The 18,397-nt window shown below is 39.2% G+C and overlaps 1 protein-coding gene across 3 annotated transcripts; it reads right to left on the bottom strand.

Annotated features, from left to right (window-relative positions):
- Positions 1-873: 873 nt before the first annotated feature.
- On the bottom strand, positions 874-14,568 carry CCDC126 (coiled-coil domain containing 126). Of its 3 annotated transcripts, none has more exons than XM_080582681.1 (4): positions 14,431-14,568; positions 4,419-4,548; positions 3,377-3,778; positions 874-2,442 (listed from the first exon to the last, which is right to left on the bottom strand). In XM_080582681.1, exons 3-4 carry the CDS (start codon positions 3,612-3,614, stop codon positions 2,261-2,263), a joined length of 420 nt encoding a protein of 139 aa, XP_080438807.1. In that variant the 5' UTR covers positions 3,615-3,778; positions 4,419-4,548; positions 14,431-14,568; the 3' UTR covers positions 874-2,260. The 3 variants fall into 3 exon arrangements, with proteins under 3 accessions (XP_080438807.1, XP_080438809.1, XP_080438808.1); XM_080582683.1 differs by having other exon boundaries at positions 14,409-14,436; XM_080582682.1 differs by lacking the exon at positions 14,431-14,568 and adding an exon at positions 13,994-14,366.
- Positions 14,569-18,397: the final 3,829 nt, after the last annotated feature.

Raw genomic sequence — 18,397 nt, 5'->3', positions numbered from 1 at the left:
GATGGAGAATGCTAGTAGTGTATTTTTAACTTGTTTCTTGGTAAACAGTTGTTTCAACTATATTCCTGAATGGAACATTTATGCCATAAGACATACATGGTTCATGGTTCTCCCTACATAATTGTCAAGTACAAGCTAATTCCCATGAGCTATTGTGATTCTGAAAAATGAGAGAAAAGCAACTGTTCACAAATGGAACCATGAACTACTGTGAGGGGTACGGAACTGCCCATAATTTAGCGTATGCCTATCAGTCTCCAAAATCCCTGAACAAAACAAATTGTGTGCACGCATAGTGACAAATATTCACCTGGCAACTTTCGTTAGGCTTGTTTAACAGTCCTCAATAATTTTGTTTTAGACTTCACATACCCTTAGAAGTAAAAGAAAAAACACTTTGCACACGCACACACAAAATCTACGTGTATTACTGTTTACAGGCCAAAGGGACACCACCTACCAAGGTTTTGATTCATACAGATGAAGTACACAGGGAATAAAAAGCATAGCTAGGTTTTTATTTCTGTCTTCACCTTGCTAATAAGGACTTGCAGATGGCACCTCTCTTTCTCACCTTTAAGAGCTGGGTCCTCACCAATAAAGATCTAAACCAGTTGTTTTATCATATTTCGAATATCTTTCTCCCCTTACTTCTAGCCTGAGGAAAGTTCCCAAGACATTAGAATTTCAAGAGCAAAAGAACTTGGCAATTGAGCAGGAAGAGTACCATACAGATTACTACTAAACCTACTATTAAACTACTACACTACTCCTAAACCTCAGAGATGTACAATTTTCCAATCCTGAAACACCTAGAGCTCATGTAGTATGAACCACAAGATCGTTAAAAAAGAGAACAGGAGCCTTTACAAATACAATTAAAAATTTATTTTTCTCTTTCTGCAAGGAAGTACAAGTTTACGCACAGTGTAACAAGAAGAAAAAATCATCTGGATACTACTGTTCTAAGCGAATCCAGAATACCAGCAAGGAAAAAGAAAAGAAGAAAACCCACATAGCTTTGGAAAAAAACAAACAAACAAACAAACACCACAGAAAAAGATACAACAATGAGCACACTTTTGGCTAAAGTCCCTGAACATACCCTCCCTCCCCACAAAACATTCACTATGTTTTAAAAAACAGGCTCAGTGGCACTTTCTCTTTAATAAGACTTCAGTAACATTTTGAAATGCAGTGCATCCACACTGCAATTCACTTTGCTGTAAGGCTAACTTAGACATAAGGCAAATATTACCTTAGCTCTGAAATATTCCATGATAAGACACCCTTAGTACATATATCTCTGTTAAATGCAAAGATGCCTTGTCTCCCTTCATCACTCTCCCTCCTGATCAAGAAAGCACTTCAGGGAGATGGTGTGCTATACTCATCACAAACTGCAAGGTACTAAAAAGTTAAAAAGAAACAGCAGTGAATAAAAATAAACAGTATTCACATATCTAAAACTTATTTCCATCACTTAAATAGTTTCATCTGCAGTTACAAAATACATACACTTAAATATCTTTTAAGAAATCATCATATAAGGTATCACAGATTATGCTTTGCTTTTGATAATCTAACTGCCCTAATTCCGGCATAAGGATATACCTGGACAGTGTTACTACCTAGAATGTTTTCCTATTATACTGGATTTTCTTAAATATACAGTAAATTCTCTCTAGCTATTCTGACTGATAGTGCAAATAAAGACATTCTTTGGGTCACAATTCTAAAACATTACCCCCCGATGCTATCCTCAATTTAATAATTTTTCAGTAAATGAGTAACAAAATACTGTAAGTATACACATTTTCTAGCATCTGTTTAACAATACGTTTTTCTCAGTTACCTCTGTTTAAAGCAGATCACAGAAATGAATAAGCTACAATGCTGCTCACCTATCCAAAAGATATGCTATATTTATACTTAAATAAATACATTTATAACCCTGCCTGTAAGTCCCCCATTCCTTTCCATTTATTGTTATTATCCAATGGCATACGACATCAAATCATGATATCAAAATATTTTAAAGACAACAAAGATCACTTCAGAAGCACTGCTCAAGGGCAATGAAATAGTGCTTTGAGAACCTTATGCACATAAGTTAGGCCTACACATATCCAGCGCATTCTATAACAGAATAGTGTACGCTTCTTTTAGAGGCAGCTACTACTTTGCCCAAGCCAGAGATAAAAAGCTTGTCTTAATTATGACCTATCATAGATGTAGCAAGACAAAGTGGCCCGCTTTGCTATCTAATGTTGCCTGCTGCTTTTGCACGTTTACTTGAATTTACTGGTGCCTGATTGTTAGTTCCATTAGTGGTATTTGTAGCTGAGCCATTCACAATGATGTAATCAACTTTGTTTTCCAATTTCACAAGGCGTTGCAAGATGTCATCCAGAAGAACTGCAATTGTTCTCTTAAGATCAGCTGAAGATAATGAGGAAAAAAAATGTTCTATTATTAGCTTGTGTATGGAAAATAACTTCTATTTCAACACATTCACATCTTAAAGCCTGCCAGCTTTCCTACTATTCGTTTTGGGAAAGCATACAGACTGGGAGAAAGGGGAAATTAAATAAAAATAAACAAGGAGTTATTTAAATACCATTTCCTTGTTATTTTGGGAAAGATAGATACCACCATTATAGTAAACTGTGAACCCAGCCAAGTAAACATTAGAGCATAAGAACAAAACCTCTAGTTAGAGAAGAAGGATAGTGAGTATTTCAAGGCAGTATTTCAGATTTCATCCAGACAATACCCAGCTATGACACTTTTAGCCTTGGACAGCAATAGAATATATTTGATACTTTCCAACATAAAAGGGTAGTTATTCACTTTCCTCTAAATAACAGATCTATTCCACAGAAAAATTGTTGTGGAAAGTATCATATCACTTTTTGCACAAACTACAAAACAGGAAAGAAAAGGTTACTTTTTCTTAGTTTAAAACTTTAGTATATTTAAGCCTAAATTGACTGAAAAGCATAAGGAAGATTTAAAAAAATCCCATGTTTACTAACAATGACAAAAGGATCTTGAGTGTTATAAGAGTATTTTTTGGAACACAAAAACAGTATCAGTAACAGAACTTTCAAAAAAAATTAAGTATACTGCTGTCCATGTTCACACCACTGTCTTCTCTCAAATTTGGAAAAAAAATAATATTTAAACTTACTGGGTTTACAAGGTGTACTGAATCTTAAATTTCAACTTCGGTTAATAAACTAAAGTCAAATCAATCAATAGAGGGTTTTTTTCCTCTGAAAGATTACTATATATTACTTTAAAAAGAAGTAAAGCTTTATAGTTTTCATTTTAAAAAGTTATTAGAACAAACAGAATGCTTTTTTCCTCTTACCATATCCTGCCATAGAGGCTCCACTGCCACCATTCATTAGATTTTTATTTTCTTCTGCCAGTGCTTTGACATATCTTTTACTTAGGTCTAATATCTGACCACGCAACTCGGCACTGCTTTGACGTCTTGGATACTGAAAAGTGTAGCGTAGCAACATTAAACCCCAAATGATTCCAAAAACCAGTAAAAACATACTCAGTTTCTGGGACATGTTTTTTCTTGAAAATGTTAGAAACATCTCGACGAAGGCCACAGGTGTGTCTTAATTTCAGGAAAAGTAACCGAACTTGACTTAGTCAAATTGTATTACATATTAAAACAAAACCAGGATATCTATAAAATGAAAAATCTTCTGGCTGGATCATCTTGAACACATCTTCTCAGTTTAGCTGGTCTTGATTCCTGAAACGTAAAATATCACTTGGTTACTCAAAATTGTTACAGTTGTTGAGATCAAGGAAAGAAAATTTTCCAAATGTAGTGTTATTGCATAACCTAAAAAAGAGTTGTAGATGTGTACTTGCTTAAAGGTACAGTCATCATTCTATCTCACCTGTTGTTACAAGGTTTCTTTCTCTAAAAAATAAACCTTTGTTCTCCAAAAATCAAAACTATATTTTTACAAATCATCTTAACTACTTTAAATGTCATACTTCAAATGATTAAACCCAAAAGCAGTATCTAGAAGAGACTTGTAAAACACTTTTCTATATAAGTCTTTTCCATTTATACTCAACATCTTGATAAATTATACAGACACATCTATACCAAGAAAATAAAAATAAAAGCTTGTGAAATCATTCACTTGATTCTTGTTCCTCACATAGAAGCATTGGCAAGTATAGACAGATGAAAGTAAAAGCAAGGTCTCTTAGGTGTTTTGTTAGTTCAAAGTTGGGTGTCATCCTCTTCTGGTTTTGTACAGTATTAATTCTTTGTCCTTTTTGGTGTCTTGACAATAAACAAAGAAATAAAACCAAAACGAAGATGTACACTGCACCCACTTCTAGCACGTTGCTACTACTATAAAAAAAAGTCTTACCATAGTAGCCAATTCTAACACATCGATAGCCAAAGGCTTCAGAAGAACAAATGGTTGGAAAGCTTCAGCAGTTAAACAGTAAATGTCCAGACAGTTTGAAGCAATACAAGCCAGACATCTTCAGGGAGCTCTGTAATGGAAGAAAAAATTATTCAAACAAGATGAAATACAGGACTAAAAAAACCTTAATTTTCACATGTACCAGCTGAAGTTGATCTCTTCAAGCCACGTGGTTTTTGAAACCAAAATACATTTTTGGTTTTGAAGCAACTGTTAGGAAAAAACATAGAATCCAGTTCCATTTTATTACAAATGCATATATGTAAATGCCCTAACATTCATTCTGACTACTTTAAAAAAAACACTTAGTAAGAACCTCACCAAAACATCTCACTATAAGACAGCGAGAGCCCAATCCCTCACATGCATAAACACACTTACATGTGTCCTTCTTCTTATTCATTTTTTCCCTCAAATTAATCTATTCTGAAACAGCCCCTTTAAATGCTTACATCTTCTATTTCTCTTTCCTCAGCTACCCCTGAAACTTCTTCAACTACTCAATACTTTTTTTGAGAGGAGATTTCTATTATTTCACATAGTCTGGATAAAACCACTCATTCTACATAATAGTACTTTTTCAAGTTAGTCTCCATTTTCTCCCACATATAGCCTGACACGAGTAGTTTTTAGACTGTAGTTACACATATAATAGAGTTCCCCACTGCACTTTCTACACTGGTACTTAGGCCTCTGTTTTTAAAACGCAGTGTTAGTTCAGAATACTGACACCATTATTTCTCATCCTGCTAAGCACTCATCCAAACTTAACTCAATCTCCATGGTATTTTTCATCGTTCTGTTGACCACTTCATCTGGCCTTATACGGACACAACACAGTCTACTGTAAATTCTAATGTCAGCAGCAGCAGTGCTCGGAGCTGTGCTTCTTGCTTCCTCTTAACCTTCATCCTTCAGATAATCTATCAACATGCGTATCTAAATTATCCTGAAGATTCTAAACCCAAACGAGGGGCAGTAGCAGGACTTGGACAACAAAGTTGCTGTGAAGTGAAAGGTATTGCGTCTAAAATGCCCTACAGTAATTGCCAGTACACAAAATCTTACTTTTAATGTAGGGTGCACTAATGTAAGAGGCAAACACAAATCAGTGAATGAGGAATAGGTTCCTTCACCTTAACTGTGGGATATGACCGTGCACACAGGCAGATAGCCTACATGCAATAATTTGACATACCACTGTAAATTCAGTGGGATATACTTTGTTCAAAGAACATGCTAATCTCCCCTAAATCTGCCTTTTCAGACAATTTTTTCTTAAGTATATAAAATAGAGAGACAACCATAAAAAACTTAAGATCTATGGTATCAGCACAAATTTTTGGAATTGCGTGATTACAGATTTCCTGAAACAGATCTTCCCTAAACACAAACTAACCAAAATCTCTTTTCCCTAGGACTTGGCCAAATCCATGGCTCTGTACTCATACTTTAAAGCACCAACTGTACCTACATCATTATGCAGATACATAATCCCTGGATAGAATCAAATAAGATGGAAAACATTTACACATGAGGTACTGGAGTAGAGTATTCGTGTGATGACACAGAAGAACAAACAAGAGCTCTCAAAGAAAAAAGACCACAAGTTCCAACCACCCTTCCCAAAAGCCTACTATATATATATATGTGCTTGTTTGAAGATAACACAGACAGCTCTTGCAGAATTTAAATGAAGTTCAGCTCTCCACAGAACTCCACTCAAATCTCATCCCAAACCACTTTAGTAGACGGTATCATTGTAGAGCTCTGGAGTAGCAATAACTCTGCTATCACGCTGTAAATAAGACCACAAGCCAGGACGAGAGTCCTAGCCAAGCTGAACAGATTGAATCAACTCCCACCAAGGAACAGCAGGAACTACAGACTGGGTCATTGCCACATAAATTTGATTCACAGTGCACATGCTGACCACTGAAACTAACGGAAATCAAGGACTTAGCCTGCTATGCAAACAGCGTAACACCCGAATACTCACTCTGCACAAAGAAATGGGGAGTAAGGTGTACCAAAATGAAGGGAACTATTGGCAGATGGCACTTCTCCTATCCTGCAAAGGCATTTTAAGGGGCCATTCCTCCTTAAATGATTTCCAGTGTAATTTCAAAGTTCTCGAGATCTGGTCTCCTCTTTCTTCCTGAAGCACGCACTTCCAGTGACCCATAATGTACTTACTGTAGTGGGTTTACGTGGCAAGGTTTTGGTAGCAGGGGGTCATAGGGGTGGCTTCTGTGAGAAGAATCTAGAAGCTGCCCTATGTTAGGTAAGGGCCCTGCTGCTGGCCAGAGCTGAGCCATGTTGTTTGCACCTCTGTGAGAGCATATTAAAGAAAGGAAAAAAAAAAAAAGAAATCTTAAAAAAAAAAATCTTAATCCTTTCAGGATTACGCAGTGCTGAGCGAAAAAAAGAAATGCGAGCTTACACCCAAGTGATTTTCTAGCAGGAAAAAAAAAAAAGGGCAGCAGAGCAGCAGGTGTACATACTAGGAAGAAAACAGCACAATAAATAAAATGGATGGACTGGAATAAGCTTTTACTTCTTGTTGCCCTGAAGGGTCAGTATTTCTGTACATGAACATTATGGTTTAAACAAAATTTGTCTTCAGAATAGACCTTGGTTTTCAATAATGCAGAGGCAATGCAGCATGAGATAAGAGTACACTTGTAAGAAGGAACTAACAGTTTTGTGACCTTTTCTTCCCTCCTCACCTACCACCTGCTGATTAGGGAAATAAAGAAAAAAAGAGAGACACTTCCTTCTTCAAACTGACTTAGTCCATGTGGAAATCCAGGTTTACCAATCTCCCAGCCTCAGCTAAAGTGCTTTTATGGCCAAGGAAGTAATTGCAAAGAGCAGCAGAAAAAAAAAAAAAAAAAAAAAAAAAAAAAGATGTATCAGAGCTACAGATTGTTACACTTCCTAATATCCCAAACCTAAAACAAAAGGAAAAAGACCATGAAGATAGTGGAGCACAGACAAGACAAAACCTGAAAATCTGAAGAGGAAAAAGGACAAAATAAACAAAAAACAGGCAACTGTGCAGGCAAAATGGCAATTCCAGAATCCACGAAGAAGTGAATATCTTCCAGATAACCTTTTAAATAGGCAGGCAAGGTGACTGATTCAAGTGGCGATTTATCAAAGTTCTCTAAATCCAACATGCACGCCTAAATTATTCTGAAAATTATAAACCCAAGACAGGGGCAACATTAGAACTTAGAACTAAAGGCAATTCCAGAACAGAGGATATGAGACTAGGTTTGCCTTTCACAGACACTGAAAGAGTTTGCTTTTGTTTATTGTTGCCACTGCTTGTAGTGTAAGAAATGTATTGCCACAGCCTGCCAATGCGGATTTGACACTGTCCAGGGATACCACAACAAACAGTGACACATCTGGCAATGAAAGCAATGAGCGAAGGAACTCAGCCTCTCCAAAATAAAATCACATCTGTCCTCTCAGCTGCGTTCCAACACTGAAGTCATATATAAATTGCATCATAAGCATATGAAACAAAAGAAACAATGGCCAAAGAAAAAGCAACAGAAAATCCATTATATGTTCTGTAATAAAGCAAGGTTCCAGTCTCTCTGGTGCTACTGTTAAGTAGCATCAGACCTAGGCTTGAATACTGACTCTACTCCATGGAAACCAATCCATACATAAAAACATGCTAGCTGAATTGTGCTGCAAAGCTTTCCTTAGATTCAGCTTTCCTTATTCCTAGCAAAACCCAGAGATTACATTCATATACTTCACCAAAAGCGTGACAGTTTGTAAGGCAAAGGAGTGCCTCATACATCCTCTGAAACAACATAAGGGTATCATGAAAACAAGGCATACTCAATCCTTCAAAGGTCACGGCGCACCTTACAGCATTGTCAGTTCTGCTAGTCAGCCAGCTAACAAAAGACGAGTACAAATTCACGATCAATTTTCTAGTCTGTCCAAGAGATCTCACCCTTCCTAAACTGCTAGAAGTAGTTCGTGGCATCAGGATGGCAAATTCTAAGTTGTGCTGCAGAGGTGGTATGTATCTCCTAGCTTTAAAAAACGTACAGGACAGATGAAGATGACTATTTGTAAGAGCAAAATAAAGCAGCAGGCAACCACCAGGTATTTTCAGTAGCTATTAATAATCAACTTTAGCAAAAATGCGAACAAAGTGTCAACAATGGGGGAAAAACAGGGAAAACTGAAGTCAAAGAATCCATTTCATTTCAGGATTCAGAAGAGTTTAATGATGAAGCTAAGAAAAACGCCCAGAAAATAGTATTATTAATATACAGTCCAATAAAATCACCTCTTTGGTTATGTATTTTGGACGATAGCATGACAAATACTGAGGCAGCAGTTTCTCAGTGATACTGTAGAGACCTATATAGGTAGGTCTGTAATAAAGGAATATATTAAGAAAGTAACCTCAATAAATGGGAATTTTACTTCATGTATTACTTACTACCATAATACTTACCGGTGTCTCACTGCCAAATTATGACCAACAACACCATGACTGAGTGAATTCAAACACAAGTCTGGCTTTGTGCTTAATTATCATTATTAACTATATAAGCACAAAAAGTGATTTATCAAGACAGAGATAAAAAAGGAAATGCCAAATACAGCCACAGGATGGTGCATCCAACTACAGACAGATGAAGGGGGAAAAACATTGAAAAAGAACAGACAGCAGATGAAAACTAGGACGGTACAAATAAAAGCTGTCACTAATAATTACTATAAAATAATTGTACAGGACAAAATTAGGATTTACTACAATATCAGTAGAAGTGTCATAAGCTTATAAAACATAAGGGATTTTTAAATCAGCATATTAAAATTATGTCTGTAGTAGACACTTCCTTAGATCTATGGCAGCATACATTTCTCAGTTTGGAGGGGATATTATATTAACAGACAACGAGCTGTAAACAGACATGACAATACTCGTGTTGCAACAGCCAACGTACCTTCCAGGAAAGCAAAATCACAGGATATTACAGAACACCTGGAAACGTTTCCACAGTCCTTTCGGCAATATCTTATTTGTTTTGTTTTACATGTGTATTTAGAGTCCACCCCTTCCATTTACTTCTGTGACCTCCAAAATCTTTTGTTTGTCCAGTTTTCCAACAGAAAACTTCCAGGATCATAGTCCCTCAACTGACAGACATCATGCTGACGACTCTGACAACAGACAAGCAACTTGTTTGGTATTTGGAAACCTATCAGATCACTAACTGCAGCAATGAGAATGACTGAGAAAATAGAGAATGAAACAGAAGTGCAGTATAACATATTCACCGAGCAATTGATCTGTGCAGATAGGGACAATGAAATAAGCATGCAGAAGCCCAGGAGCAACATGCTGAGTCTTTCCCAGAACAGGAAGACCAAAAATGATGTTTGCATTCTGGTCATTTGCAGTCTTTACTGGCTGGCTGCTTGGCAGTAGGAGAAAAATCTGCACAGAGTGCAGCTGACAAACAGGTGCCCAAAGAAATTAAGTATATCCTGTTACACAGGACCATGACTCCTGGCAAGATACAGAAGAAAAAAAAAAAAAAAAGCTATTTCCCCATCTGTTATTTAATTCATGTAGCTTTCTATTATCCCATCATACTTGAAAAGACATCTTCTAATTCCCTCCCTTTAATGGTCCCTTCCTACACATACCAAAAGCTCCCTTAACAAATCATCTTGCATGCATCATTCACATTTAAAGCTGGTGCCCAAGAAAGAATCACATTCCTCATATTTTAAAGAGCATATAAGCTCTCGAAAAACTGACAGCAAAACCATTTTCCTGTGCTGGCCCAGTCACACCAGTGACTTCTGCAGACCACCACTGCCCTTTGGCTCCCAGGTTCACACCGATAGCTGCACAGCTTATGGGAGAGCTCAATATTCTACTAAGCAGCAAGCAATTAACAGCAAAGTGTGTCCCTAGACAAATGAAACCATTTTATGACGAGACCAACTCTTAGCACGTTAGGTATTCCTATTATTGGCAGTGTAAACTCTGGTACGTTAGGTATTCCTATTATTGGCAGTGTAAACTCTGGTCAACAGAAAAACATCACCAGTATGGAAGGAAAAGAGAAAGACGGTCAAAAATCTCAGTCATGCTGACCCCATAGAGCCCCTCAAAATCCTATGCTTGTGTGCTAGTAAGGCTCACGGGTCTTTTCAGACAGCATCATAGATCAGTCAATAGAAAAGAGAATATTAATTCCAATGATTGCTTTTACTTTTGGTTTCTTAAAGTATCCTGGCATGCTTCCCCCCCCCCCCCCGCTTTGTTCTGCTTGCTACTGTCCGTGAATGCTTCTAAAATCAACCACCAGCAATTCATTGTTCCTCGCCTGCAGGCAGTCAGCCAAGACTTTGAGTGGGGAAATGACTTGCCAAATGTTGTGAAGAAAGTTAAAGTGAGCGAGTATCAATGGAACAGTATACTATACTTGCTGAAGTTCCCTTCCTCCCCCTAGATCCATCTGGACTTTGAAACATTCCTACAACTCCGTACCTTCACATTAAAAAAAAATATCTCAGCTTCATTCCATCTGGGACACTTTTCCCCATGCTTTATCACTGATGTACAGGCCATCCTGGTAGGACCCCTGCTCAGCTATGGCAGAGCATGAGCTACCTCCTTAGCTACTTATCTCCTGGTAGCATTGACACAATTTTTTCATGACAATTAACACTGGGCTATGACAAATCCACATTTACAACACATTTTTTCAAAGCCCCTGGCATTCCAAAATCTCCTTCCAAAATGGTAACGTTCAGCTAATTTTAGCCAGTTTTACAGGGAGCCATACTTGCAAAACCATTAGTGTAGGCTACGGAGAGGAAAGGGATTTTCACTGAACATTTTTAAAAGACCTAAAAAAATAGGGTTGGTACGGATTAAAAACCAACTAGCAAAGTGACTGCTACAATGGCGGAAAGACTGCCGCTGTAGAACTGGTTATACGTGTACACAGCATCCACACAAACACTGTTCCTGTAGAAAGGCAACAAAAGAGCGCTTGTACCACTGGGAAAGAGTGGAAGAATTTAACTCACCTGGTTTTATTTCAAGAAACCTGCAGAACTCTGAGTACAGGCATGTGCAATACTCATCCACCAAAAACATGTTTCAGTGGTAAAACTCCAATATAGACCAGGCCTCAGACTGATGCTCCCTCCACGGAGGCTGATCCATTTGAAGACTTTAGAAAAATAAAAATGCGGGAAGTGATAGACAGTTTATTTCCTTCTTTTTATTATTTCTAGATTGGCCTGTCATTTTACCTTAGCATCGCTAACAGTTGTGACAGGCAGTAGATAACCACAGCACCAGAGTGGTGGGCACTGCAAAACATGTCATTGTTCAAGTGAAGGAGAAGATACCCAGAACCGTCACCTGGGTATTTATATCAAGGTAGCCTCTTATTTCTTTGTTACCACCACACAGAAAAATGATTTTAGTGGAGTAAGTTTGAAGTCCTTGAGTCTAGTATTAGTGTAGACCCTCTTTTAATTAGACGAACTACCCATTTAGTTCAAAATTCATCTTGCAAATGACATAGGCAAATGGTAAAAGAAATAATTTTTGTAAATCTGACAATCACGCAAGAAAGGTTAGGAGACTATTAGTAACGCTCAGTTGAGGAAAACGCAGCCCACCTAACGGTGCAAGATTTCAGTCACAGTTGAAAGAGCTTTTCAAATAACAAATACCATATAAAGTACATTTTAGCAATAAACATGTACCAGGACAAAACACACTCATCGGAATGACTGAGCTCCACAGCAGATTTTTGACAGCTACTGGAAACAACTTAATGGGTATTTTTGACACCGACTAGTCTGTAGATAATGTTGTCTACACAGCTGACGATTTAAGCTGACAGCATGCACTTATCCTACTCACAGTGTGGGCAAGATGCAAAAACTAGTGCCCTTAACTATTCTCAGAAAAGTGGTCACGAACTCCACAGGGAATATTTTACTTTTAGCGGTTACGTGACATCCACTCCTCAAGCTAAACAACATGGGATTAGCCATACCAATGCCTCCTTCAAGAAGCTAAAAGCCACAAGAAGCCTCTAAAAGAAGGCAAAAAAGAAATCTAGAAGAACTGGAGGTAGTTTTATTTTTACCTGTAACAGCTTTAGAAAAGAGACCTATTTACTAGACCAAATGAATTCCATCATAATTGCTTAAGCCTCTGGAGTTCTCAAGTACCTGATATGAATTATTAAACACACATATTATAACACACAAAATAACAAAAAGAGGCCACAGTAATTTAAGTTTTATACACATGGGTATTTCCAGCCCTCAAAATGGGAACAAAAGTAGCAATAAATTTTCACATGACTAAGAACTGCAATCTCTCCACTTATAACACTAAAGCAATATGCTGCTTACAGCATAGGTATCTTCATTTTGTCTTTGATATTCTCATGAAACAGCAATTCATGACACTTGCACCAAGGTAACACTACATCCCAATTAGTTAGAACAAATCACACGCATTCTTATGTTCAATATGCCCACATCCTGAAGGCTTCACGAAAAAAAAAGTCACAACTCCTACAAAGTTCATTTTTCAAGGTGAAAAACTACCCCCCTCTCCATAATCTACTGACTTTGGGTATCAAAACCCCAAATATTTGTTAGCCTGTTCTAGACTGCACTGAAGAAACTCCGCATCATGTCAAAAGAAACAAGAATTCCTCTCTGCATTGCTTTGTGGCACACAAACCCAGAAATTACACTCCATTCTAGCTGTCAGTATCTTTCAGATGACAAGATACATAAAAGAGAATTTATGGGATACTAGCACAGGGGATTAGGAAATTGAAAAGAAAGCTTATTAATAATAAATGATTAATGAGACTACAAAAGTAAATAAGAGATGTGCTAATGCATTACAAATATTTATAGAAATAAAAAACTACCATTCCTAATGAATCTGTTTTTGCTTGAATATGGATTAAGCAAGCTATTTTTCTTCCATGTTCCATCACATCATTGTAAGTACGCTTAGCCTCTTTGAAAGTTAGGTCATTACCATACGAGAAAGACATAAATCTTGCAGCGTCACTGCAGTCACAGTTTATGACAAAAGAGCCACTGGAAAGAGGAAGGAAACCACAAAATATTTTTGGAAGTCCTCAGAGAGTTCCAGATTTGCTTAAGTTATATTAGGTTGACATGTTTCAATTCCTGCTTTTGTATTTCAAAACAAGTCACTTGAAAAATAAAAAATAAGATTCAATAGACGTTGTCAGAAATTAGCATCAGTAGTTACATCTACCCAACCAACGGGAACGACACACTTCCACCTTACAGAACATTGCATGCAAGTACATGAAAATATGCTAAGGGTTACAAACCTCTGCAGTACCACAGTCAAGATGATTACAAGCCTAAACACCATCTTCATACAACTAAGTGGACTTTAGAGAAGAATTTAATCACGTGCGTGTATTTACCGGTGCACGACACCCAAGAAATCCCCTTTTTCTTTCGCTGCTCCTTCACCACCCAAGGACACCGTGAAGCGGGGCTACCCAGCCTACGGCAGCACTCAGCCAGCTGCCTGCAGAGCCCACCGCACTGAAGCACCTGTACGAACCAAGAACGAAGCGGGGGGGCGCCGAGGCGCGGTGACAGGCGGGGCTCTGCTGCCCACCGCAGCCCGGCTGCAGCCCCCCGGCTCCCCCTCAGCGCCCCCCGGCCTCCCACCTCCCCAGAGGGAGCGGGACGAGGCCTCCCCGCGCCCCCTCCCCGGACACGGGGCCGCGATGCCCCCCGCCGCCTCACGGGGCCGCCTCACGGCGGCGGCGCGCGACCCCCCTCAGCCCAACGGCCGCCTAACGGTCGCCTAACGGCCGCCGCGCGCGGTACCTCTGCTCCCCCCCGCGCCCACCTGACAGAGCCGCTCGCGCCGCTTCCGCCCGCCCAGCGACGCGTTGCGTCACGGCGCACAGCCCGCTCCCCCCCCCCTCACTCCCCCTCCGCCGCGCTGCCCCGCAGCCCTCCTCCTGCCCCGCCCCAGTGCGGCGCATGCGCAGGGAGGGGACTGTGCCCCTGTACCCCGCCGCCATGTTGGGGCGGGGGGTTTCGTGCCAGGACTAGGGGGGTGGAGGGGGCGCTGCTGGGGCTGGAGCGCCTCTCCTGTTGGGCTTGGAACTAGATGATCTTAAAGGCCCCTTCCAACCCAAGCCCTTCTATGAAGTCTTGTAGTTATTCCAGGAAACATTTATTATCAGACTCCAAATGGGAAGCCCATTGTGAAGTTGGAACGCTATGTAGCTGTGACTATAAATTCCCATTGACATCTACAAGTAAAAATTTTCCCCAGAAGTTATGGACTGTATACAAAAATGGGAAAGGTGTCACTTCTGCCCTCTAATGGTGTAAATTAATTTTGACAGTAGTCTCGAGTGAGCATGGTCCCTCTGGTTAGATACATGGATGGTTTGCCATTATCTGCAGTCTAGTTCTTGTAATCAACTGCAGAAGCTGTTGACGGCTTTGACAGTACTTAAATTTCCACCATAATATTCACATAAATCAACTGTGAGCATAGAACTGTGCTAGCAAGTTACGTTATGCTCTTCCTACAATGTAGTATGTGAGGAAGTTGATATCAATTAACCAGTGAAGATTGGTGAAGATGCTAGACAAGCTAACAAACCAGTTACCAATAAAGAGGTGCAAGTATTGGAAGCTTTTGCTTGCAACATGGTTCTGTCCGCATTAGCGCTATCATATGTAACGTAAACATAGGTACAAGAAGTAGTGTTCTTAGTTTGCTGGTCACACCACCACTCCACTCCATCTCCCTATGGGTGCACATTTCTTCCCTTCCCTTCTTTCTGGTGCTTGTCAGAAGCTACCTTCCTCCTCTGTATTTTTCAACTTTTTTTTGTTTGTTTGTTGGTTTTCTGCATGGATTAGATGCAGAAAAAAATCAGCATATAATCACCTCCTCCAGTAGAAAAAGGAATATTAATATATCAGAGAGGTTTGTGGCCTAGACCGAAGAAAACAGACAAAACTGCTGGCAGGTAGTATCACGACAGCCAGTAAATCGGGTGCATATAAAAATATTTACTTCCGTGACTTCTAATGTTGACTAGTCTGCAGTCCCTTATTTTGGAGTCTTTCAGGACATATATTGGTATGGAAATATTGGCGTTCACTTGAGAGCTCGTTTCAATATGAGAAAATTATACAATTGTTGAATTGGATGGAGGCTATATTTCCACAGAGAATTAATAAGAAGCTGCATTAAAGGAACGATATATTTTTAATTATACAATCCATCCCATGGAAAGTCTTTTGCTAAATTATAAAACACTGAGGGAGGAGAGGCAAAAATTAGAAATTGAAATATTTGATAAGTAAGCTTTTCAGTGAACAGATTGACTATATATTGTGCAGCACCAATAAATGTGTTGCTAGAATTATTTCCTAAAGCCAAATCATCTCATCAGTCTCTGTATTTTCTCATTAAGATTTCCTCTTCTAATATCAAGAAAAGATCAAAACCAGATGGTCTGAAATGGACTTCACATGACAAATGTACTGCAGCTATTTACTGCCATTTATTACTGCACTATTTGCTCAGTGATTAATCCTTTATTTTCACAGACATGCAGTGAACAGCTGTAATATCTTTGCAAATAAATTATATGATATTTAGAGCTTACTAGGGGGAGAAAGGGAAATCTGTCCATGGTGTAATCACAGAAAGATTTGCTGGTGGAGGTCACAGAATTGTGTTAAGATATCTATCTCCATTATAAACGTATCCTCTGTTGACAGGAACTCTTGACTCTTTATAACATTCTTAATTCTTACTGCCTGAAGGCCTCATGTATTTGGTCATCTTTCATGAATGTGCATTTCACAACATACTCTTTCCCCTTATCTTTACCACCTTATAGACTGTGAAAGTCGAACCTGAAAATATATGCTTTTTCAAATAATTATTGGTTTTATACTATAGGAAACTGTGGTGAAGTTATTGTAGGGAACAATGAAGACAGAGTCGTTATGGAAAACACAGTAAAGAGAGCTTGTAGTTTTCAATTTAAAATGTAAACTTGATCAGACTTGTTACAAACAGCTCTTTGTATCAGTTTCTGCCATCTTTATGTTAGGTTTAAGTGCCAGAACATTTTAGAATAATTTCCTGCTGGAATAATGTAAATAATCTTGAATGGATACACTAATAGTGCTTAGGAGCTGCAGACACAATGGCTGGGTCTTATACACGTATGTGTTAACAAAAAGGATATTCCTGTCCTATGTTCTGCCCTTTCCTCCCGCTCCAGCTCATTTTTTAAGTGTGACTGTTACTTATTTTCAATAGATCCTTGGTTGCATTTTTTTCAGTGACCCACCTGGTGGCAGAAGACTAGTAAGCATTTTCTTGTTAGGATTTAAGCATGCCCTTTGCGTCCTTTCCCTTTTGTTCCTGCAGTTAGGTTATTAGGCAGCATCAGCTCGGATAAGCATCAGATTATGCCAGAACAGTGTGTGATCTTGCAGTAGGATAAATGCTTATTAATAAGTTACACTTGAAGGGGAGATGAGAAAAGCTATCTACTGGAGCTGAATGGTGTAGAGCTGGTAAAAAACAAAACAAAACAACAACAAAAAACATTACGATATGGATTGAGAATGTCTTTTGGAAAGTAGGACATCAGCTGAGGCTAAAACATAGTCTAGTCTTTTAGGAAGGAAAATTTAATTGCAATTAAACAAGAACTGGCTAAGGAGCTGACTAAAACTTTTGAAATAAATGACCCGCAAGAAGCTTTCAGCCAAAATGAAACATTTCACAAAACATAGAGGAAGCTCTTCCTGAAATACTACCTTCTTTGCCATTGTGGCATAATTTAATTTTTTAAATATTTGCATCTGATTTACCAAGCAAAAAGAGGAAGAGCTAGCATGTACCGTTCCAGCCCTTCATTTACAACAGACGCAAGGAATAACCAACTTCATTCATGGGTCCACATAGGACACAATACAAACCATTTCCATATAGACAAATATAACGTCAAGGCTTTGTTGGAACCTCTGCACTGAGCTGTGTATGGATGAGCAGCAATATTTTGGCCTCTCCACTTCAAATTTGCTGGTGTGGCTGTGTTACTACAGATGCCATTGGAAATCCTGTGTCACGGGCTGAGGAGGGAGAACCAGGTGGGGATGACAGCACTGCCATTTGAAGCCTCAGGAGCGTGCTTCACAGAGCAAGGGCATTTGGTTTCAAGGTAACCATCCCTTTCCTGCTGATCACCCTCTGAACTCCCCACTCCTCTTTGGGAATTCTCATTTTTGTGAGCACTCAGCTAAACTGGTCAGCCCTTGGTTATGGCAATGGTGAGCTGAAGATCTGGAATATTGTGTCCAGTTCTGGGCCCCTCAGTTCAGGAAGGACAGGGAACTGCTGAGTCCAGCACAGAGCCACAAGGATGATTAAGGGAGTGGAGCATCTCCCTTACACGGAGAGGCTGAGGGAGCTGTGTCTCTTTAGCTTGGAGAAGAGGAGATCGAGGGGTGACCTCATTAATGTTTATAAATGAGTAAATGGCAAGCGTCAGGAGGACGGAGCAAGGCTCTTCTCAGTGACATCTAATGATAAGACAAGGGGCAATGGCTGCAGGCTGGAACATGGGAGGTTCCACTTAAATATGAGAAGAAACTTCTTCATGGTGAGGGTGTCAGAACACTGGAACAGGCTGCCCAGAGGGGTTGTGGAGTCTTCTTCTCTGGAGACATTCAAAACCTGCCTGGATGTGTTCCTGTGTGACTTGATCTAGGTGTTCCTGCTCCAGCAGGGGGATTGGACTAGATGATCTTTCAAGGTCTCTTCC

This window comes from Anser brachyrhynchus (genome assembly GCF_964034855.1).
Source record: "Anser brachyrhynchus genome assembly, chromosome: 2".
Classification (NCBI taxonomy): Eukaryota; Metazoa; Chordata; class Aves; order Anseriformes; family Anatidae; genus Anser; species Anser brachyrhynchus.
The sequence above is the reverse complement of the archived record's forward strand: the minus strand, read 5'-3'. Positions and strand labels throughout refer to the sequence as shown.